Raw genomic sequence first — 24,938 nt, forward strand, 5'->3', positions numbered from 1 at the left:
GGAATTGAGACTCCTGGGGTTGCCCCAAAGTGGTAGATGTGAGTTGTATGGGAAGCTCTAGTTCTAATTTTCTGGGGGTGGGGTAAAGCTCGCTGATTTCTACAATGGGCTGCACCAATTTGCATTCCCACCAGCAGGAATATTAGGATTCCCTATTTCCAACATCCTTGCCAGCACTTGTCTTGTTTCCTTAATCCTGACCATTCTGCGTGGGGTAAGGTGGACTCCCAGAGAAGTACTGGCTTCATTTTTCTGATTGCTAGGGATGGTAGCTTTTACTCCTGCGGCACTCTGGTATAGCTGGAAGTCAGGACTGGTGGTAGCCCCAGCAGTATTTGGATTGTTTGGGACTGCTTTGATTATCTATATCCTTTGTGCTTCCATATGAATTTTAGGATTGTTTACAATTTCTTTTTAGAATGGCAATGAAATTTTGATGGGGATTTGCAATGATTCTGTAGACTGCTTTTTGCAGGATGGTCATTTTTATAACATTTATCCTGCCAATCTATGAGCATGAAAGGTCTTTCTGTCTCTGGTATCTTCTTCAGTGTCTTCAGTGTCTTAGTTTGTGTTCTATAAGTCTTCCACTTTTTTGGTTAGAACTTTTTCTGGGATTATTTGTTTTTTAAGGCCACAGTGAATTTGATCTTTTCCTGATTTCTTCCTCCTTATTGCTTTCCTCTTACATGCTTTCAGTGTGTGCTGTATTTGGTATTGTTTATAGTCTTCCATGAACAACAAAAGGGGCAGTTCCCTCTCCTCTGTGCTATGACATGGTTAGTGGCCTGCTGAGAACATACGTGAGCTCATTCTTACTCTGATCTTGAGATCACTTGGTAGTCCACCCCAATACCACTTCGCTGGTCTCTCTTCTATCTCATTACAGCCTTTCCTTCTCTATAGTCCCTCTCCCCAGATGAGATTAACCAGCCAACCTCCTACGCTATCTTGAAGCCACAAGTCTTGTGAGAGGCCTTCTGGATAGGGTCAGTGTAAACCATTGAAACTGTGAGAGCTAAAAACAAACAGTGTTTTAAAATTAGGCTTTCCAGGCCGGCCGTGTATTTCAGGTGTAGGGCACTTGCTTAGTGTACTCGATGCCCTGGTTTTAATCCTCATCATAAAAAACCAACCAGCTAAACAAACTCTCTCCCGAGTTACTTAAGAACAGGCAGATTTCTGTAAGAAATATGACAATTCTGGTGAAATAATAGGATGTCTTTTCATATAATATGGCTAAATGTTAGTGTTTTATGTGTTTTAGACTTTTTCTAAGTCTGATAGAACAGATTTTTAATTCTCAACTACTTGTTGTTTCTCAACTTTAAAAATTAATAGTAGATCCAGTTATTTACAGGAAACTCATAGTTACAATAATACCTTACATTTAACTGAACAGTGCAAATCATATTGTCATTTTGCAGATATCATTTCCCAAAATAATGGGCTGAAGGTCAGTGAACTCTGGTTATAAATGGAAACGCCTAAAGGAATTGAGTCATCAACTAGAGAGAAAGTTAGGAGTCCAGCTTTATATTTGACCTTAATATGTACATATTATATGTATATTATACATATATGTCTTATTGTTATGGGTTTGTCAGTGAGGTCATGATCCTCATATGCCTACAAAACTGGAATTTTGCATTGCTAGTACTCATTCCATGGTAATATCTAACAATTTATTCACTTGATGATGTTTATTTGATCACCTTTACTTCTCAAAAACTACGGTAGCCTGAATTTGTTTCCCTTATCAATCATTAATCAACATTTAATATAATAAAAAATGAATTACTAAGAATTTCTTTGCCTGTAGTTATTGTGGTAGAATCAGATTGCCCTAAAAGTTTCCAAATGGTTCATGGCTGCGGTAAATTACTTGGTGTTTATTTGTTGGTGTGTCTTTGCTGTTGTTTTGTTCTGCTTTTGATTGTTCTAAATGATTATAACGCATCTAGCTTCAGTCAGTTGGTGAGCATCACTGAACTAAACAGTGGGGACTTCTGTCACAGGGATCTTCAGTAGATGCTTTGTTCAATACCTCTGATGGTTTCTTGTTCCCTTGAACCAGCTTATCCCATAAATACAACCAAACTAAGCCATTCTTAGCAAAGACCTTATTTCTCCTTTCTTTTTTTCTCTCTCTTTTGAGGTTTTTTTTTTCATTTACAAATATGATAGTTACTGGCTAATGTGATCAAATGAATGAAAACCTCTTGGGAAAGGACTCCTGAGCCTTCATATGGGTAGGATCCAGAGGGTACCCTTGATATTGGACTCCAGAAATTCGTGCTGTTCTTCAGTGTATTCATTAGCAGACATGTTGGTATGATGTCTTTATACCTTGCATTTTTAACTTAACAGATAAAACACTTGTGTGTGTGTGTGTGTGTGTGTGTGTGTGTGTGTGAGAGAGAGAGAGAGAGAGAGAGAGAGAGAGAGAGAGAGAGAGAGCAAAGATCTGAGTCTTCCTTACTTGGAATTTTTAAACCTAAATTAAATAGCTTTAATGTCATACCCTCTAATTTCTCAGTGATGGCTACTCAATACTAACAAACTTCTAACAGGTGGTGGTTTTAGAAGAAACAGCAGGTGTTGTGGCAGCCAGGAGAAAAAAAAAACACATAGGATGCTGTGTACCATGGAAAGAGGGAGATGGGAAGATGGGGGAATGAGATGATGGTGTGTTTCATGATGGCTCTTATTGGTTTCTGTGGTTTATGTGGCTCGTTGAACTCCATAGGCTGTGATCTTAAGGTGCGTGTGAGTTGACCTATAGTTTTATGTTCGGGATGCCTGGGCAGAGCGTGGAGAAAGCATGACTATGCTTGCTGCTCAGACTGGGGTTCAGCTTAACAGAAATGAGCAATCCCAAGAGCTGGCTGATAGCAAGAGGGCAGCACATTGTTCTAGAAACCGTTCTAATCAGTGTCCTCACTGTGGTGTATCACAGAGTAGTGTCAGGGAGTCCTGTGGGGGCAGCCAGAGATCTGAAGCATCACAGCCTTAGACTTGAAGAGGGCTTCTTGGAACCTTCATAAGTTGTCTTACACGTCTCTTCTGATTTCTTATTTGTTTAACGTTCCCCATACTCTGGATTCTATCGTGGTGGCATGGAGCGGGGGCGTTGCTGTCAATGAAATAGTGCATATAAAATCACAATTTGCTTTTTTACGTTCCTACAGCTCCAACATTTTCTTCTGTTCCCCACTTTCCAAAACCAAGGCTCTAAGATTAGTAGTTACCAGTGACCGTTGTCTGGTAGCTATTTCAGCACTCCAGAATCTTCTGAAGTTCCTAGCTACCCATGCCAAACTATGCTTACTTTAAACAGGGAGTCTGAGAACATTTCGTCTTAAAACCAATTGTTTCTATATGATGGAGAGAGGGCAAGAATTTTGTAGCTTTCATAGGAATGCACAGCCACACTTACTGACTCTATAAACTGATTTGAGGAATGGTATAATCTATCCAAGCGACTTTTAAAACATAATTCAGATCACTCACACTAGCTGTGATGGTTAAGAACATGAGTGGTCTAGAGGGAAGTTCATACCCCAAGGCTGAGGTTAGACTTTTCCATCTCAAAAACGGTGAAGATTCCTTTATCCTCACCCTCTTCCCTAGAGTAACATCTTGTGTAATCATAGCACAGTTGTTGAAACAAAGGAATCAAGATTGATATAGTACTGTTATCAAATCTAGAGTCTTTCTTTCTACACGTTCTGCTACTTTCCCCACCAATATGTCTTTTCTGATCTAATATCCCTAGCACCATACAATTATGTCTTCGCCACCTGCCCTCTAACTGTTGTACTTTGAAGAGTTTTATCCAGTATGTTATAGACTGCCCCTCAGCTTTGCTTTTCCTAATCCTTTCTTATGATTGCGTTGAAGGGAAAATGTTTTTAAGACTGCCCTTCCCAATCATCCTATGTCATCAAGAGTACAAGATGGCCTATACCTCCCTCCACTGGGCTTAACTTTGATCCCTCTCTCAATGCAGCATCATGTCTGCTTGACTTGAGAAGGATGTTTCATGAACTGCATTTAATTCTTTCCTATGGTGTCATATTAGATTGCTCCAGTGTAAACTTAGGGTTTTTGTCTTTGTACCCAGTAAGTAAGTCATTTTTAAGTTTGATTTGGTTTTGAACCCAAGGCCGCACACATGCTAACCAGTTTCCTGTAGCTGAACCTCTTGCCCAACTCCCCCAGCACCATTTTGGTTTTCTAGGTTTTGTACGTTCTTAAGTGATGGTCAGAGTTGGAGCACGTGTCATACACAGAGGGCTACAACGATCCCTGATCCTGGGGGTTCTAAGAAATGATGCCTTAAAAAAAAATGTACACAGTCATTGTTTAGCTGTTTGAATAGATTTCTCTCAACCCATGCTATAATGGATTGCCTGACATTACGTTGCAGTATTCTTAAGTCCTACCTCCAGGCAATCTCATAGTTACTAGCAAAAATGAAAGTGTGAAATGCTTTTTAATGTATATTTAACAACACGCAGTCTGATGATGGCTGATGTGTCGTCTCTGTGGACTCCCTTTGCTCTTGGAGGAGGATGCCGAGAGACAACGCTTCACGTGTATTCCATCTAAAATCCTCACGTGCTTACTTTTCAGGTATCTATTCCTGTCCTTTCAACAAAATCCTAAGATGTCATATACTTTAAATATACGTCAAACTTTAAATGGCTGGGTTACAGCCAGTTTTTCAAGAAGAGGAAAGGTAGCTTTCACAAGTGATGTTTCCTTTACTCCACCTCATGAAATTGCCTATTCTTAACCAGCATAAAAATACAGCCTTTTAAAAAAGACAGTATGCAGTGGAGTGATGGACTTTTGAGGGGGAAATACTCTTTCACTCATTTCTATTTTTTTTAACTATTCCAAAAGCCACATTAACTCCCATTTAAAGGAATTTCCACCACTGAGTCTAGCGTCATGTCTGCTTGACTTGAGAAGGATGTTTCATGAACTACACTTAATTCTTTCCTATGGTGTCATTATTTAACAAAGATTAGGGTCCAGGTGTTTTGCATTTATACTAGGCTGCACATATTAATATATGCTAAAGAGTTGCATAGTATATAGATCATTGGTGTTAAAATGGCAGTACTGAAGGCATTTTAGATCACAGAGCTCCAGTGGTCCACATTTTGTTTGCCTTGACATTATTAAACCCAATCTGTTTCTGTAGCTGTGACTGTAATTGCTGCATTGGCATGGCAGAAAGTTTGCTTTGTATGTTAACTTTTATTAACACTGCTCGCATGCCATTTTCTCTTCTTGCTTTCCGTTGCATACGCTGCCAGAACACCTTCAGTTGCATTAAATAATTATGCACAATCAATAAGTTTTTTTTTTTATTTGTCTTTGTTGTTTCTTTGATGTGGCCTGTAGGACGCTGCTGGCAAAGTTCTGGACCGCTGGGCCATCATGTCTCGAGAAGAGGAAATCATCACCCTTCAGCAGTTTCTGCGGTTTGGAGAAACCAAATCCATCGTGGAGCTGATGGCAATTCAGGAGAAAGAAGGGCAAGCTGTGGCCGTGCCATCTTCAAAGACAGACTCGGACATACGGACTTTCATTGAAAGCAATAACCGCACCAGGAGCCCCAGCCTCCTTGCTCACTTAGAGAACAGCAACCCTTCCAGCATCCATCATTTTGAGAACATACCAAACAGCCTTGCGTTTCTGCTTCCCTTCCAGTATATAAACCCCGTCTCAGCCCCGCTGTTAGGGTTGCCTCCCAATGGGCTGCTGTTAGAGCAGCCTGGACTGAGGTTGCGGGAACCCAGCATTTCAACTCAGAACGAGTACAATGAGAGCAGTGAGTCGGAAGTATCCCCCACACCTTATAAGAGTGACCAGACACCCAATAGAAATGCCCTGACGAGTATTACTAACGTGGAGCCTAAAACTGAGCCAGCTTGTGTCTCCCCTATTCAGAATTCTGCCCCAGTCAGTGACCTAAGCAAAACTGAACACCCAAAAAGCTCCTTCCGGATTCATCGTATGAGAAGAATGGGGTCAGCCTCGAGGAAAGGAAGAGTGTTCTGTAATGCGTGTGGGAAGACCTTCTATGACAAAGGTACACTCAAAATTCACTATAATGCTGTCCACCTGAAGATTAAACATCGATGTACCATTGAAGGTTGCAACATGGTCTTCAGTTCCCTTCGAAGCCGGAATCGCCACAGCGCAAATCCCAACCCCCGCCTTCACATGCCTATGCTAAGGAATAACCGAGACAAAGATTTGATTCGGGCTACGTCAGGGGCTGCCACTCCAGTCATAGCTAGTACAAAATCAAATCTCACACTCACAAGCCCTGGCCGGCCCCCAATGGGTTTTACCACTCCTCCACTGGACCCCGTCTTACAGAACCCTCTCCCTAGCCAGTTGGTATTTTCTGGGCTAAAGACTGTACAACCAGTTCCTCCTTTTTATAGAAGTTTACTTACTCCAGGGGAAATGGTGAGTCCTCCAACCTCCCTCCCAACCAGTCCCATCATCCCAACCAGTGGTCCCATAGAGCAGCACCCTCCTCCACCCTCTGAGCCAATAGTGCCAGCAGTGATGATGGGCACTCATGAGCCCAGTGCTGACCTGGCACCTAAGAAAAAGCCTAGGAAGTCAAGCATGCCTGTAAAAATTGAGAAGGAGATCATTGATACAGCGGACGAGTTCGATGACGAAGATGATGACCCTAATGATGGTGGAACTGTGGTGAATGACATGAGCCATGACAATCACTGTCATTCCCAAGAGGAGATGAGCCCAGGCATGTCTGTGAAGGACTTCTCTAAGCATAGTAGGACCCGGTGCATTTCAAGAACTGAAATAAGAAGGGCTGACAGCATGACATCTGAGGACCAGGAGCCCGAGCGGGACTATGAGAATGAGTCTGAGTCCTCAGAGCCTAAACTTGGTGAGGAATCCATGGAAGGGGATGAGCACATTCACAGTGAGGTGAGCGAAAAAGTCCTGATGAACAGCGAGAGGCCTGATGAGAACCACAGCGAGCCGTCTCACCAGGACGTCATCAAGGTAAAGGAAGAATTCACAGACCCCACTTACGACATGTTTTACATGAGCCAGTATGGACTGTACAATGGCGGGGGGGCCAGCATGGCTGCCTTGCATGAAAGTTTCGCATCGTCTCTGAATTATGGAAGCCCTCAAAAATTCTCCCCGGAAGGTGACCTGTGTTCTAGTCCAGACCCCAAAATCTGTTATGTGTGCAAGAAGAGCTTCAAAAGCTCCTACAGTGTGAAGCTTCACTACAGGAACGTTCACTTAAAAGAGATGCACGTCTGCACAGTGGCTGGCTGCAATGCTGCCTTCCCCTCTCGACGAAGCAGAGACAGGTCAGTAAATCTCCATTGGCTGCTCCTGCTGAGGGTGGGGGTACAGAGTCAGTCATAGTGGACTTAAAAGTTAGATGTTTTGATGCATTGTAAGGATTGCCCGTATTGACCACATGATCACTAAGCTGCCATGTTCATGTAGCATTTATGCAGTCAGTGCTTGTTGTGATGAAGCATGCAGAATCTCATGTCATCTTACCTAGTAATGCACGCCATTTTCCTCTGTGTATGTGTATATGTGTGTGTACATGTATGTTTCCATGCATCTAGGTGTGAATAAGTTAACAGTATACAATTCCTTGCCTCCCCATGAACCTTTCCTTAGAAGCCACAGCTTCTATCATATACATATGAGATATATATATATATATCATAAATATATATACTTCTGCTGTGCCTTGTGGCTTTTAATTAAACCAATATATTATCTTCATATACACATATTTATTCAATATAGAAACAGAAATTTATGGATGGAAAGAACCATAGGTCCAGGACATCGAGACAGCCTGCATCTCCGTAGGTATAACCAGAAATATTATCATTCCTTACATGAGTATTTAGTTTGTCCTTCAGTTCCTTAAGAATCATGAAGCTATCAGAAGACAATGAGGCCAAAGTAATTGTTGATATGGGGAGAGAGTATGGTTGTGTGGGTTTCTTTATTTCAACTCCATGGTGTCTTTGATCACATCCCTAAAATGTAATCTGCCATGGAACTTCACCACAAAAGGGGGGCATGCCTAAATAAATGCTTTAGATCAGTTAGAATTCTCTGAGGACAGCCCTCAAATGACATTAGCTCTCTAGTTTTGTGTCTATAGTTCTGAAACCATGGAATGTAAGCAGAAGCAGCTGACCCTAAACCTACCATATTCTTTATCAATCCTCTTACAATATGAATGGAATGTCAGGGTGGAAATTCAGTGGTGGGACAACAAGATGATCTCATCATTTATGGAGGATGAGCCTTGGAGCAAGTTTGTTTTCTTCATAGTACCCCAGCCCAGCTCATGTTACCATCCTTCCTCTTTCAAGGGATGTGTGTTTTGGTTCTACACTAACCTTTTAAATATTTTCAGACAAAATTTTCTTTCACAGTTTAAAATATATGTAGAAAACAATGAATGAAGTTTCCAAAGATCTTCCACCTTACTCTGTGTTTATTAGTTGGATAGAGGTCTTTGACCAAGCAGAAGGTGGTGAGGGTTCACTGGGGCTGCTGTGGCAGGACACTTGGGAGAGTGGGGAATAGCCAGTTTGACTCCAGTCTGAGCTGTACACCTATATCCTGTCTTAATTTAAAAAGAAAAAGCATCACCACAAAGCAGTGACCTGTCTCTGCAGCATGTTCACATATGTAAGATCCACCCCTTTTTAATGGATATACATATTGTCTTTCTTTTTACTGACACGGAAGGAGCCAAGTCCTATTCTTTTAATGATGTTTTTCTCCACTATCTTGGCTCTATTAAAAAAAAAGGATTCTTGTGTTACCATTATATTCAGTTCTAAATTTTTATTGACAGTCCCAGAAAATACCAGATAAGATGCTTACTCTTTGATTAATAAATGCAGTTCCACCCCCATTCCTTTTTTGGAATAATATTCTTTTGGATTGCAAACAGTATATTAGTGATGATGAGGTTAATGTATTGAAAAAAATTTCATTGAAATTTTTTAACAAATAGACTTGTGAAAACTTGCATGAAATATTTATGAAAATGGAGTATTTGAAGACAAGCCAACATTTTAAGCTTATTTGCATGAATTCCTTTCACATTTTGGTTTGCTGAAAACATCACAGTTCATAACGCTGGAATAAATAGCAAAGGGGAAGAACCCGAGCCTGGAGCTTTCACAAATGCACAGTCAGTACTGAACGCTAGAACACACTAAGAGCTGCTGTGTCTGTGTCCAGACACAAAGGGAGGTGCTGCTGAGACAGAATTGTTTGTCTCCGGGGAAGTACTTGCTGACAGAAAAGGGTTATTTTAGTTGCCATTTTTATTGTCAGGACTTGGGAGATTAGCCAGTGCCAGCTACACAGAAGTTAGACCAGTGATCTTCCAAGTACAGGAGGAGCACAGACAGGCTGTTTCAAAAGACAGTGGATACATTGTTGAGGGTGAAATAGTATACCATATCTAGTCTTTTTCATTTTAGAGTTTGTCCTGTGACAAATGACAAAATAGAAATTGAAAAAAGATAAAGTGAATTTTTTTTATTCTTGAAATTTGGCTTTCTAAAAACCACACAGATTGTTTTTTAGCCCAAGCTAAATCCTTAAAAAAATAATAAAACAAAATAAAAAGTTGGGCCTTTATTTTTTTTGCCAAAGGAAAATATTCATCCTGTTGAAATGATGACTTGAATTGACACAGTGATGTGTGACTAACTGGCACCAGAGTACCAAGACACAGTAATGCCATTGAATTGCCAGCCTCTTCCTGAATCTCTGCACAGTGGACTTGGGAACATAATTAGATTTCCCTCTCAGACGTAATCATTTCATCAATGACTGTCAGCCAGTGGTTGTGCCTCCTGTGCACAGGGACTTTGAAGTCTCATCTGTTATCTGTTTCGAGTCTTCTCTTTACTACTAAACTCAGAAAGCCTGTGTTCCTCTTTTAATCAAACGATGAACTAAAACAGTGACGAGCTTTCTTACCTTTCTCTTTAGCCAACAGACCTTCCCAAGACACTCTCCTTTGTCTTTAGACCTTCTCTCTCCAAACCGTTTCTTTCTACACAAGGAGGCCTGACTTCATCCTTCCTTGACTACGCAGTGTCTTCCTTGTACAAATGAAGCAGTCGAGAGGAAGTTCCAGTGTGGAAAATATCCCCATGGTAGCTGAAGTTTGCAGGGCTCCTAGAACACCCTGCGTTTCCTCCTTTCTCCTGTTTGCCAGTGCAACTGCCTTGTCCTCCAAACTGCAATATCTTATAGGAGCTGAAAGCAGCTTCTGAGATGAGTATGCATGTAAGGGTGCATTGTGGTCCTCGGATGAGCATGTTAGGATGAGATAGAAAAACAGTGCTATGTTTTAGGTTTGACAGTGAGAGAAAGACATGCATGCAAAGGATGACAACAGACAGAAACATTATCAAAGGTGTCCTTCTATGTGTAGTTGCCAATAATGGTGTGTTTGTTCAATTCAGAAGTCAGAAGGACCGTTCCACATTAATGACAAAGAGCAAGCTAATGTGCACGACTGCTTCCCCTCCTCACCACCCGTTGTAAGAATGACCTTTATTCTGAATGATTGAAGTGAAGGAAGAGTGTTTCCTCTGTAAAGAGCTCTGATGCTCCGAGATGATTGTCAGATTCTTTCTTTACGTATCCCTTGATTTTCTGCTGCTGGGTTGTTCCTCTGTCAGGGAACGTGTGGAACTATACATATGAGACACTCCCTGGGTAGAAGTTCTAACCATGTGGCCTGGAGCTGCAGTATTCATAAAAGCATGCTAGTCACACTCCGCAGACCTTAGTTTACCTGTGCTACTTTCTCATCCTCTGACTTCATTGTTGCACGGAGTGAGCCACTTGTTCATCCCCGCCACCCAGACCGAAATAACCACACAGGAACTGTATTAATTAAGACACTGCTTGGCCCATTAGCCCTAGCTTCTTATTGGCTAAGTCTTACATATTAGTTTAACCCATTGCTATTAATCTGTGTATTGCCACAAGGCTGTGGCTTACCAGGTAAAATTCCCAGCATCTGTCTCCAGCGGCTCCATGGCATCTCTCCTACCCTTCTTTCTCCCAGCATTCAGTTCTGTCTTCACTGCCTACCTAAGTTCTGCCCTATCAACAGGCCAAAGCAGTTTCTTTAATTCATTAACTAACAATAGCAACACAGAGACAGAAGGACCTCCCACACAACTTCATATTTAGAAGGGTTCACTGGCCACTAACCTATGCAGAAGAGAAACCCATACATTGTTTGTTTTTTTTTTTAATTCGAGGGGAGTAGGAAGCAAACAAACAGCTGAATCCATATCCGTCCTTTTCCTAACCTTCCTCGTCATTTCCTAGTGTGCTGTTTTATTTGTATTTGCTTTGGTGATTGGAAATTTAAAAATGAAGACCTTCAGAAACGAGATGGTGTGTTGTACAGAAAGAAGTTAGCATCCTTGTGAACTTCTCCCTCTTCATAGATGATGTGTTGTACAGAAAGAAGTTAGCATCCTTGTGAACTTCTCCCTCTTCATAGATGGTGTGTTGTACAGAAAGAAGTTAGCATCCTTGTGAACTTCTCCCTCTTCATTTGTAACCTTCTCACAGCAATTGCCAAAGTTTGCCATAGATTTTATCAGGAAGGCAAGAGCCTCTTCCTGATCTTTAAGGTGTGTGGAGGTTGTTTCAGCCAGATGAATACATTTTAAAACAAAATAATATCTGCCTAGGGTGATTTATAAATAAATATGAGGCAACCATTGGTGCCAAGTGTGAGCCTTCTTTTTGATTGCTAGTTAAATCAGTGCAGATTTAAACATGTAAACTTCTTGATTTGTATGGAGTAAGACATCTGTATTTGGTTTATTAAAACCTGCTGATGCCTCCAGAACTAAATTTGTTCTCGTATAGGCCTCTGGGTAGCCATAGCTAAACAGCAGAGATGTATAGTTTCTGCTCATCTTATTACCTGACTTCCAGCCCTATACAGGTGTGCAGGAATAAATTAACATGAGCTGCTCTGATGAGCCACTGCATACATTAACAGCAGAGGTGAGGATGCGAAAACGTGCTACCTGCCTCCTGTTTTCACCTTCTCACCAAAGCAGCATCCATTTTTTCCATCATTCTCTATGTTTGGAAACTTATAGAGAACTTTTATAGAGAGAGCTTTTCAATAAATACCAGGCGATACCTCCAAGAAACGAGCCACTTAGCACCAATTCAAGGGAACTATTAGTATATGTGCCCTAATGTAATTAGCTGTCAAACAGTGTGCTAATCCTCAGAGGAGAGCCTCTTAATAGATGACTGCTTCATTCCCAACACTGTGCCCAATCCGATTTCAATTCTCTGCTTCCAAAACTCCTTATAGAGTGAAGTTGTGTGGGTCCTCTGGCTTTTAAAGGCTAAGAGATGTTTCCCCACTGCTCCTCTGTTTGGTTTCACAATAGAACCAGCAGATCAATAGGCCTTTTGTACTTATCTCCATTACTTTCCATCAAAAGCAAACAAACAAAGTAAATCCCCCTCCTGAGTAATTGCTGGTTGTGCCCTCCTCAAGCAAAACTTTGGTAGTAAGATAAACTTCGGTGTCATTCTTGTCCCCGGGGTTCTTTTTATATACTGAAAGAAGAGCAATGAGCAAAACGGTCTCCTTGTATCATGGGGAGAGACTCTGTCAAGCCTAAAGTGAGCCTTGGATCTTCCTAATGACCTCCTGCTGGCCCAGCTGGATACAAGACAAGCTCATTTAAACCTCTGCTGACCTTTCGCTCCTCCACAAGCAGCCTTCCCCGCCACCATCTTCAGAACCGTGTGCCACAGAGACAGCCCAGTGGCTAGCAAAACACTTGCCCTTGCACGTGCAGAGATGCTTTATAAATGCTGTGGAGGGAAGTTACTATTGACTCTCTCGTGACTGTAGAGCCCCCACGACAAACAGAATGCTTGTGAACAGCCTTTATCGTTGCCTTCTCTTTTTACCAGCTCTGCCTGGAAACTCCCGGCAAATACCAGAGAAGATGCACCATGAGTACCCAGGCAGTATGTTTCATGATGGTATAACTTGGAAAGGGTCATTTTCCAGCTTTCTGTTTCTGGTTCATTAGAGTCTATTATACCCCTGATAGACTTTCTAGTTGTGAGTCTTGCTGATATGAAATGTCATTTGAGATGCTTGTGTTTGCAGATATCCTTACAGTAGCAAGGTGGTATGAGACTATGCACATCCATTAATATTCACCCTTGTAACCCCCGTGGGATCCTTCCCTCTGTTCACCCTTGTAATCCCCAATGGGATCCTCCCCACTGGTCACTCGTGTGACACTGGTGGGATCCCTCCCTCTTCACCTGTGTGACCCTGGTGGGATCCTCCCTCTTCACCTGTGTGACCCTGGTGGATTCCCTCCCTCTTCACCTGTGTGACCCTGGTGGGATCCTCCCTCTTCACCTGTGTGACCCTGGTGGATTCCCTCCCTCTTCACCTGTGTGATCCTGGTGGATTCCCTCCCTCTTCACCTGTATGACCCTGGTGGGATCCTCCCTCTTCACCTGTGTGATCCTGGTGGATTCCCTCCCTCTTCACCTGTGTGACCCTGGTGGGATCCTCCCTCTTCACCTGTGTGACCCTGGTGGGATCCCTCCCTCTTCACCCGTGTGACCCTGGTGGGATCTTTCCCTCTTCACCAGTGTGTCCCTGGTGGGATCCCTCCCCTGTTCACCCGTGTGTCCCTGGTGGGATCCCTCCCCCTGTTCACCCGTGTGTCCCTGGTGGGATCCCTCCCCCTGTTCACCCGTGTGTCCCTGGTGGGATCTTTCCCCCTGTTCACCCGTGTGTCCCTGGTGGGATCCCTCCCCCTGTTCACCCGTGTGTCCCTGGTGGGATCCCTCCCCCTGTTCACCCGTGTGTCCCTGGTGGGATCCCTCCCCCTGTTCACCCATGTAACCCCAGTGAAATCTTCCCCTCTGTTCACTGCTGTAACCCTGGTGGGCTCCCTTCTCCCTTAGGTGAAAAACTCATACCAACTCTCTAGCTAGTATTGTTTGCAAAGGCAATGAAAGACTTTGCTGCTGGACTTCCCAGGGAGGCTGATCTCTATAGTTGTTGTCCTTTCCCCTTCCTAAGGCTACTGGGAAATGGTGTAATGTTTTCCCCATAGACTCTCAGGACCTCCAACTAGGTGGATATGGCAGTCTATGAAAGAAGTTTGCACTTGCCAAAAAGTTACAATGTTAAAACTTTAAAGGAGATGTGGTGGCTGTGATTGCCGAGTGCCAAGCTGTGTGTGTGAGAGAGGCAGGCACAGCAAGTCAGGGGAAGAGAGGACAGTTTCAGAAAGGACAGTTTTTCTTCAGTCATTTCGCATAAAGCTATACTTTAAAAAACACCTACATTTTATGTCCTAATGCAAGCTGCTTGGATTAAAAGGAGAGTTGTAAATTCCTGGTAAAATGCCGTCAGGCTGAAGTGTTAGTGATCTTAACTCTACTACTTTGCAGAGTTTATTGCCTCTTTTATTAACTAAGGGGGAAAATGTTACCTACTTCCAACTTAATTCTTTTTCTTGCTTGCTCTAATTTTTACGACACTTTGGGAAAGAAAGACAGAGAAGAGAGGCCACGTGACTCTACCTAGACATGTGTAGGGGATGGCTCCGTTTGGCTGGATTGTACCTGAGCACTCAATCACGCCCACCTTCTCCCGTAAGAGCACCAGCGGTGCACATGTGTGTTTATATATGAAAACACTTGAGCCGAAAGACCAAAACACAGATGGTCCTTCATTTCCAAAGGAAACCATCCTAGAAAGCGATAGATGAAGCTACTTCATCACGCTGATGGGAAATTGCAAGTTTTGCTAAGCAAAGCTATAGATTTTGAGCAAACAACAGGCCCTTGGAAGGAAGGAAGCCTCTGCTGTCTGATGGGGCTGAGGGGAGCTGCTGTAACTCGGCTGCCTTTTTAGTGCCCTCTGTCACTGAGGGGGCACTGGTGGGTCACTTCGCTCACTAGTAATTGTGTTTTACAGACTTCTAAAGCAATTGGCTCAGTCAGTCCCAATTCAATAAAAGTGCAGAGAGGGAGAGAGAGCACTTTTGTTCTATTTTTTACATGAAATTATTTCATTCAGCAGTCTGTCTTTTTTATTACCACGACTTGACATTAGCACTCCAAGCTATATTAGCATCCATTTCAGCAGTTCAGTAATGGTATTAAAAAAACACTTAACTTCAACGGTGAATGGTTGTATGACAGAACCATAAAAAAAATCCACATAAAAAAAACTTATGTATTTGTCCCAGCAAATTATTTTTCACTTGTTTAACCACTTCAAAACTATGTTCTCATGATGGGTGTTCAGAAGCATCCCCTTTTCTCCAGAGCAGCAGGCAGTGTGGCTCTGTAGGCTTGAGGATTGGGAGGGAAGGGGGAGCCCAGTGGTGAGAGAGAAGGTAAAACTGTTGTTTACCTGTAGTTAGATTACCTTCCATTCATCAGCAGAGATGGAATTGGCAACCTCAGAGCACCCAAGGTGAAATTCTTGGATCTTCGTGCCTGACTGGGATTTGATTTTGAACCGAACACTCTCCAAACTCGGGAGCAGAGCCTAACTACTTTGGCACTGTGGTGCTCTCATAAATGACTACATTAGGTTCTAAATTTTGATTAAACCTTCAGTAATTAATCAATGGTAGACATGAAGCAGTTGGCAAGGTCCAGAGCTGCAAAATGTTTAAGACATAAAACATTACGAAGTAATTAGAATATGCTCCTTCAAGAGAGGGGTTGCCTTCAATAAAGAGGTAAATGATCGCATCCTGTTTATTGTGGATGTAGGCAGCCAGAGCAATATGATAAACTGCTGGAGATACACATATCAGTAATCATCCACATTATTAGTACCATTAATCATAATTCCAAAAATATGACAGCAGCAGCCAACTTTTTGACCAATTTTGCTTCTGCCTGTTGGCCATTATAACTTCCCTAATAGACCGCGGAGCTCCTTTGCGTGGCAGTTTGCATTGAGAATGGAAGGTTAATTATATTTGAGCTGCTGATTTCTTCTCTCCTTGGAAAAGGCTTAGCACTTTGACAATCCCAGGAGCTTGAGGTTGTTAAGCCAGTAAAAGTACTTTATTGAAATTTTCTTTGTTGGTGAGGAATGAGATGTTTCAAATGAGATATAAGAGCCAGGCTGGGACAGCGCTAATGTTTCTTGCTCCAAAGTGATCCTTGGACAGCAAGAACCCGGTGGTTCTGTGGATCACTTTGTGTTCTTGTTGCTAGTCAGCCAGGAAGTTTAAAAGTTCAGCCCTATAGAGCGGTGCACCGGGAGGCTCTGCGAAGTTAGTGGTGGTCTCAAGCATATGTTTGGGCTAGAATGTTTGGTGGTAGGAAGCAACTCTTTACTGAAATATTCTGTACTTCCAACCATGCTGGTGTGACTACAAGGGAATTCGCAAACATCATGTGGATGCTTGTGCAGGATGGAGTCTTTAGCAGCACAGGTACGCTACTGGTGGGCCCACCAAAGTAGTCGTGTTTCAGCTGGCAGCTTTGACACATGAGCAGCTATGCAGACGAGACTGTGCTCACCTGAGTTTTCAAGTTCATTACCTTCATTTTTCCACATACGTTTTTGGACAAAGTCCAAAGCTAAGTAATATTGATGGTCCTACAAGATACCGTAGTCTCTTTCCATGGGGAACCTAGAGATCCCTAATGTCATTTCTTAAGATCACAAATTAACTGTTTGAACGATATAGAACATTTTAAATACTTCCTCTCAGAAATTATTTCCTTTTAAAATGATCTCAGAAATCAATGTCCTATATTTTACATATTGAAATTTCTAATGGAAGACAGATTTGAATATGAAGAAAGCAGTTCATTCCAATTATTTGGGAAAAAAACATCTTTTCTAAGAAACTCTTTAAATTAGACAGTAAAATATGAATCAGAAGATATAAAGGTTTTTTTATTCTTCCAGCCTGAGTAGGTGCAAAACATAAAATTGCACCCAGATTATCTTTAAAAGAGGCTGTGCCTTTTCTTCCCCAACAATAGCAGTAGCTGAGTACCAGATAAGCTACCTGGTGGAGAACCCCTCAAGTGCTGGGAAAACATACCCTCGTCACACTGTCACCCTCCCCTTGCCTTACAGCGCAACAGGCACGACTGAAAGCCTTCTTGTGTGAGTCACAACTCAACATTACAGTGGTTAGTGAGCAAGGCTGTTGATGGATATCAATTCTATGCTTAACCTGAGCAGGCGGCATCCACATTTTCCATCTACCCATCTGCCCTCCCAAATGCCATCACTCCGTTAACATTTTTATGCATTCCGCAGCAATGACAAATTGTTTTCTAACTGTAGTGCCAAATTTAGTATGCAAAAGACATGTTTGCCTCTGCCCACCAACCAATAATTCTCACTAACATCTTCAGAGTTACAGCATTTATAAAGCTGCAAAGTGGAGTAAACAAACCATCTGTTTGGCTTTTCCATATATGTCATGCTTTCTTATTAGCATATTACGATTCATTTAGTAAACAAATTTGGTGATTTCGCTCACGTCAAAGATAGATCGGAAGCCTGAAGATGATTAACATTCCTGGGCCAAGCACATTAATACATTGCTTCCTCTGCAAAGTTAAATGGCTTCTCAGGAGAATCGCCCCTTGTTGACAAGATGAGACTGTCAATTTTGTTTGCCTGCCACGTTAGGGGCCATAAGGGAATGGCAGGCTCTGAGAGAGGGGAGTCGTGTGGGCAGCATAATTCACTGTGAATTGAGAAAAGAAGTCTAATTCTGATAAATGGTCGACCCCAATACATCCTACCTGTTATTACAACAGACGTGCCGTATCTGTGCAGTAAATTAGTTAATCCCCTAAAGAGTTTGGTGGGCGCTTATCTTCAAGTGAATGATTTGAATGGAGAGGTAACTGCCTGCGTGACCAGTGTGGATGATTTGTTTTAGATGAAAAGGGATTGAAAAAAACTGAATTTCATATTTTTTTAAAAATTTGCTTAGTCTTTATTTCTTGCATTAATTTTGCATCTCTTTACTTTTTGGGTTTTTGAGAATTATCCACTATAATTTTACACTACATTTCTTCGTCAGCTGGGGCAGGGTGCCGGAGGAGGGCAATGCAGACAGTCTGGAGAAAATCTTTATTGAAAATCCTCGAACAACTGCGGTTTTTCAGAATATGGGTAGTGCCAAAATGTCATTGAACTCACTGAGGTGTAAGCATGTGACCAATAAATGGTAATGCGGTCGTCAGTCTCACAACACTGCGCTGAGGAGAGAGCAGTTTGGGGAGGGTTTACATTTCTGTTTGAAAGTACTGCTAACTAACCCCGCATTCACATCTGTTTGGAAGTACTGCTAACTAACCCTGTATAACCATCTGTTTGGAAGTACTGCTAACTAACCCTGTATACCCATCTGTTTGGAAGTACTGCTAACTAACCCTGTATACACATCTGTTTGGAAGTACTGCTAACTAACCCTGTATACCCATCTGTTTGGAAGTACTGCTAACTAACCCCGCATTCACATCTGTTTGGAAGTACTGCTGACTAACCCTATATTCACATCTGGCATCTATACTCCCCTAGATTGGAGAAATCCCTCTTCCCTCTCTTTTTCCCTCTCTTCATGTACATAGACAGCTGACCCTTTATATCCAGCAAGTCTATATTCACGGATTCAACCAGCCACAAACAGAAAATGTTAGAGAAAAATCACGGTTACACCCAACACATAAAAAACATCTTTTCTTGTCACTATTTCCTACATGACATAGTACAATGACTATTTGTAAAACATTTATGTTATGTGGGAATCATAAGTAATACAGATATGACTTAATTTATAATGAAGGATTGTGTAGGGTGGGCACTTCCAGTGTTTATAAGGGACTTTGGAGAATCTGGATTCTGGTTTAGGGTTGGTACTGAACCAAGCCCTGGATGACACCAAGGGATGACTGCACACACACAGTCTGCTGCAGACATTTCACTGTGGTCATTTTAGACAGTATTATTTGGGACTATTTGACATATATTTGTGGTAAGTGATGGAGTGGAGCAGGAAAGTAAATAAAACAAAAAACAAAAGTGAAATCTTAATTCCATTTTACTCAAAGAATTGTGTGATATTAATTCACTAATCCTGGAATGGCATGAAATTAAGAATTACATATTGCACATTTTATATAACATATTAGCTTGATTAGTGGATTTGGGAAACTAGTTTTTGGCTGGCTTAGTTATTTTTTGTTGCCTTGATAAATACTTGGCAAAGACACTTCATGAAGCAAGGTTTTCTTTACCTCAGAGTACATGGTGGGAAAGTCAGGGCAGCAAAAGCTTGAAGGGACTGCTCACACCATATCCAATCAGGAAGCAGAGAGCAGTGGAGGCTCATATTCAGCCTGTTGTCTCCTTCCATGCAGCCCAGGATTCCCAGCCTAGGAATGGTACCACCCCACAGCGGATGGGTCTCTCCCCACTTCAATAGCATAATTAAGACACACCCCAGACATACTCAGAGACCTGTCTCTCGGGTGATTCCAGCTCTCTTTAACTTGCAAGTTTATGATGGAGACTAAGCATCACTTTGCCTCAGTCTGATTTTCTAACCTGAGCATAAGACTTTTCTTAAGAACAAGCAGCTAACAACAAAACCTCCTGTCCTTCCCCTGTATTTCAAACCTAACTCAAACTCTGGTTTTGTTCAAACATTTGCTTGTAAAGTGTTACATCAGCTCCCCCTGGGCGCTTGGGCACGTGGGGAAATGAGACATAAGAACAAAGCCCACCGCAGCACTCGCTTTCCTTGTCAGTGGGGTCTGGAGTTCACTGATAGCATTTGATGCATCCTGTGTTCTGTGATTAAGGTATGGTTTCCTCCAAGAAACAGAAAGGACAGGGTAGTGTGCATTGGTCCAGCGACAGGACTTAACTCAGCATTCCAGATAAGACAGAAGTTTAGGCACTGAGACCCTTCCCTGGATCTAAAGCTTTATTTCATTTTGATTTGTGTGTGTGACCTCTTAAGTTTTGGCAGATTGTTAGACTAGAACTTCAGAAAACGTTGGTAACTATGCATAGCCCAAGTGAGACGAGTGCCTTGGCCCTACATCCTGTGATGTCCCTTACACTGTAGGGAGTCTTTACTCTCCACTCTGTCACTGCTGTCATTTTACAGAGACGGGAAATGCTTCTTCCTCAGCACCATCCATCCTCTGTGTTGTGTGAGAAAACTTCTGTGAGTCTGTGCTTGTCTGATTGGTTACCTCCTGCGTGCCAGGCAATCTGCCTCATCTGCCACAGGCTGACGTACATCTCATCTAAAGTCTTGAAAGTGTGAGAAAAATTTTTAGAACAGTGTATGAACCCCTACCTTCATACTCATGAATTCTTTATCTCAGCCTTTATCTTTCCTTTTTCTTCTTTCTTTGTTTTTTTTTCTTTGTGAGAATAGTTTCCTTCTTCGTAGCTGTATCATTTGCTTAATCAGAACAAGCAGAAACAGCTTTTTATATTCTCAGGCTCTTATTTAGTCTAAATTTTAGCTAATTATTAGTCTTCCTTCTTTTTCAAGGTAAGTGTTCAGAACACTAGATATCTCGCTCTTGAACAATGCTTGTGTATCTCTGGGTAATGGATCCTTATGCTGTGGTCTCCCTGTTTACATCACACTGCCCCCTCCCTCCCATCCTGGGCTTCTTTTTGCTCAGCATCTGATTGTCAGTAGTGAGTTCTTTCTGTCTTTCTTCTTTTTACCTCTTCAGTTTTGCTGATCCAATTAAACTTGTAATAGTCCTCAAATTGCTCTTAACCTTAGGTCTTTGTATCTCATGGGGGCGGTGTTTTTATGACAGTCAGTGGTTTGAATTGACTGATTGGCGGGCCTAGCAATAGGTCTTTGTTAAAACCAAGTGCTGCCTCCTGTCCTGTCCGTTCTGTAGAGGCTTGAGGAACAGGACCGGTGGTGTCTGACAAAGAACCTCAGTCAGCCCGCTTTCCCTCATCTCGCTCGTCTTCTCTCCACCCCAGCAACACTGTGACAGTCTGGAGACTCCCAAGTCCAAGGCATGGGGCTGAACCAGCCGGCTTTCCCCCGCCCATTACCCTCATCCCCACTCCATGTGTTTTGCATATGGCGTTTGGGAAGATTATTAAACAAAAATGAAATAGATTAAGAAATGAACATAAAAGAATCAATTCTCTTGAACTGTGGTTGCATAATGGAAATCGACTGCCGTGAATGAACCCATGCACTGAAGTTATGAACAGCAGAGTTAATGCGCTGCCATGAGTTCATCTTTATTATTACATTACACCTGAATCAATTGATAAAGTAGCTTTTTTTTCGTAAGCGAGGGATGGCACTTAATTGAATAAAAGTCAATGTAATTATATTAACAGAGGCCAACAGTACTGCTGACAGCGGAAAAGGGACACTGTTGAGTGGAGTGCCAGAGCTGGTCTCCACATTTCTGCACATCGTTTGGTTGACAGATATTGAGGGCTGGTACATCGTCTAATTAGATTACAGCCTTCTCCTGCTGTACGGTGAGACGTGGAGAGCAGATCCCTTCCTGGTAACATATCAGTGGAGACGTGTAAATTCACAAGTCATCCTATGGGAGAGGTGTCCGTCAGGGTGATCCGGATGCCCTCTTGTCAATGTTAATTTATTCTTCCTCGTTCAGTCTGTCTTGATGCAACCTTTGTGTGTCTGGCTGCTGTCTTCTCAGCAGCGAACCTAGCAAGTGGTAACTGCATATGTGTGAGAAACAAGGCAGAGTTCTAGATTGCAGTCAAATGTGTGTTCAAGAAACGGAGAAAGGGGGTGGGGTGTTAAAAATAATGAATGAGGGTTGGGTTTTATGAACTGCTTACAGCTGGCAGCTTGTTTTCTCAGTAGAGTAGTGGTACACAGTTTAACTATTTCCATGTTCCTTCTTGTTCTAACCCTGTGTCTCCCCGCATGTCATGGGAAAGACTTCACAGTAGGCATTTTCTGCACTCTGCTTAGCCACACCCACAGTTATCTGACACCTGCCACCAGGGAAAAGGGAATGTCAGAACAGGCCTGTGCGGACAACTTCTGTTTATCCACAGTCATGTACCCACACACTGCATGCGTCTGTTTGGAACTCATTTATGGTTGATGCTGATGCTGTGAATTTGGTGTATTTGATTTGATTGATGGTTTTTGGATTATGCAGGTGATCTGAAAATCAAGACAACATATGAGATGATCACTTATGACAGAAAATAATTTTGTGATCACAACATTTTAAATCCCTATTTTATTGTTTAAGTTTTCAAAAGCCGGATGTCTAGAATGTGAATTTGTTTTCTCTCTCTCTTTCTCCCTCTTTCTCTCTCTCTCTCTCTGTCTCTCATTCTTGCTTTCTTTTGTGATCGATTTAGCAAAAGATTAGAAAGCTGATCTTATTGTCACAAGGTAAGCTCAGCCTTCCCAAGTGCAGTGTGGAGAGGGCTGCCACCCTCCGCCCCTCAACCCAGAGTGCTGATTGTCTCGTGTGGAAAGGTGGGAAGCCTCTCCCTCCTTTCTTGCCCTGGAGGCACATACCTCTCACACTTCTCTAGGACGTGTTAGCCTCCCTTGTTCCCAATTGGAGAGACTTCTGATTATAACCAGGAGGACTCCTGAACTTGATGCAGACCATTTCGGTCATTTCTATCACCACAGTTAACGTCTCTAAGATGTCCAGCCTCCAGTGCTGGCAAGTTTTATCTCCCTGTTTCTTTATCACCTTATTTTTGTGGAGGGTAGCTTTCAATTTAGGTACTTGGCAAACATCTGAGCCTTTGCAGGTGGAGAGAGGTATATGCCCAAGGGCGCTTTCAAAGTCAATGGGGGGTGTAAATACAAAAGGCAATGTTTTCGGATAAACAGTGACTTGGGTTTTATAAGTCCTGAGGTCCCTGTAGATGCTCTGGGAATGAATTGCTCCCTTTTTAGTACAAGCAAAACTCTGTGATGTTTTGCTTGTCAAAGTTAGGGGTTCTGTTTATGAACTAAAGGGACTCTGTCATTGTGCTTGATTATTTTTTAAACTTACTGTGCTTTAATTTTTATCTTTTTGGATTTTTTTTGTTGGGGGGAGGCAAGGGTTATATATTTAGAAAATAATTTATCAGATTATATTTTAAAGAATTAAACCTTAAAGTAGCATTATTTGATGAAGACAGTTCATTGCTAAAAATGTAGTATCTTTTGAAAAACTAAATGTATTTTGCTGTTAGATTTGGGTGGGATTTCAGACAGGTTTGAGAAAAGATTCATGTCACAAAGAAGAAATCTTTGGACTGTTTGAAGTTACTGTTTTCCTGAGACTTCTTTTTAAACCTAAAACATGAAATATAGGAGAGTGGTGAAGATGATTTTTTTAAGTTAAACCTAAATTATGTAGACCATTTACTTTTTAAAAATGAAGGCCATTTCACAGTGTTTGCTGCATTAGAAAAAACTTGTTTGATGTTCTTTTCTAATTTTAAGTAAATTTAGACTATTCCATTTAGACAAGCGGAGGCTCCATTCTTTTACCTTGTTTCGTGTTTATTATCCTAGACGTACTTTATGTTTAAGACATCTGCAATGAGGTCCTCTGTGGCTGATGCCCTAGCGGAACAGCCATTGAGAAAAGAGGGCCTAAGTGTGCACTCATCCTGGCCCTTGAAGAGTTTATTCATAAAAATGACATCAATGGAAAGTTCCCCTTTCTGCACCTCCCACCTGCACTCAATCCCGAGGATGTGGGGAATGCTTGCTTTTATAATGGTGTAATTAGGAATGAATGTGCTTATTTGGTGCTGACTGAAAGTTGAATCAATTTTAAAATGCTCTCCTTTTTCTCACCCTTCCCCGCTCCCTGTGCGCCTCCCCCCTTCCCTCTTGTTTTCCTAGACACAGTGCCAACATAAACCTGCATCGTAAACTGTTGACCAAAGAACTCGATGACATGGGCCTGGACTCATCGCAGCCCTCCCTCAGCAAGGACCTCCGGGATGAATTTTTAATGAAGATCTATGGTGCCCAGCACCCTCTGGGGCTCGATGTCAGGGAAGATGCCTCCTCTCCCGCAGGGACAGAAGACTCCCACCTGAATGGGTATGGGAGAGGCATGGCGGAGGACTACATGGTCCTTGACCTGAGCACCACCTCCAGCCTCCAGTCCAGCAGCAGTATCCACTCCTCCAGAGAATCAGATGCAGGCAGCGACGAGGGGATTCTTCTCGATGACATTGATGGGGCCAGTGACAGTGGGGAATCCGCACACAAGGCTGAGGCTCCCACCCTCCCTGGCAGCCTAGGGGCTGAAGTTTCTGGATCTCTTATGTTCAGCAGCTTGTCTGGGAGCAATGGTGGGATCCTGTGCAACATTTGCCACAAAATGTACAGCAACAAGGGGACCCTGAGGGTCCACTACAAAACTGTGCATCTGCGAGAGATGCATAAGTGCAAAGTCCCGGGCTGTAACATGATGTTTTCCTCTGTGCGAAGCCGGAATCGGCACAGTCAGAACCCTAATCTCCACAAAAACATTCCCTTCACTTCAATAGATTAGTCCCAGACCGTACACTACAAATGCCAGCTCTCACCAGATGGCCTACATGTTTGAACTGCCATAGCCAGTGTGTGCTTCCATAGCGGGGCACACGCGTGTGTGCACATGTGTGTAGCTCTGTGTCTTCACTTGTGCACCCACATATTTCTTTTCTTTAGATAAAAATGATAAACACTAGGTGCTTTTGAATTTTTTTCTTTTCCTTTATAGTTTTGGGAGAGGGTGGATCTTTTACTTGGGGT

General features: G+C 42.4%; 1 protein-coding gene across 3 annotated transcripts in view; it reads left to right on the plus strand.

Annotated features, from left to right (window-relative positions):
* The window catches only part of Bnc2 (basonuclin 2), a 399,076-nt gene extending 374,380 nt beyond the window's left edge, over positions 1–24,696 (plus strand). For all 3 annotated transcript variants that reach the window (XM_041652806.1, XM_041652804.1, XM_041652805.1), the window contains 2 exons: positions 5,419–7,388; positions 24,036–24,696. In XM_041652806.1, the coding sequence (XP_041508740.1) occupies positions 5,419–7,388; positions 24,036–24,696 (2,631 nt within the window). The remainder of the gene's footprint in view (positions 1–5,418; positions 7,389–24,035) is intronic.
* Positions 24,697–24,938: the final 242 nt, after the last annotated feature.

Source organism: Microtus oregoni, unplaced genomic scaffold (genome assembly GCF_018167655.1).
Source record: "Microtus oregoni isolate MIOR12 unplaced genomic scaffold, Mior012 000005F_ref0000423, whole genome shotgun sequence".
In the NCBI taxonomy this organism is placed as follows: domain Eukaryota; kingdom Metazoa; phylum Chordata; class Mammalia; order Rodentia; family Cricetidae; genus Microtus; species Microtus oregoni.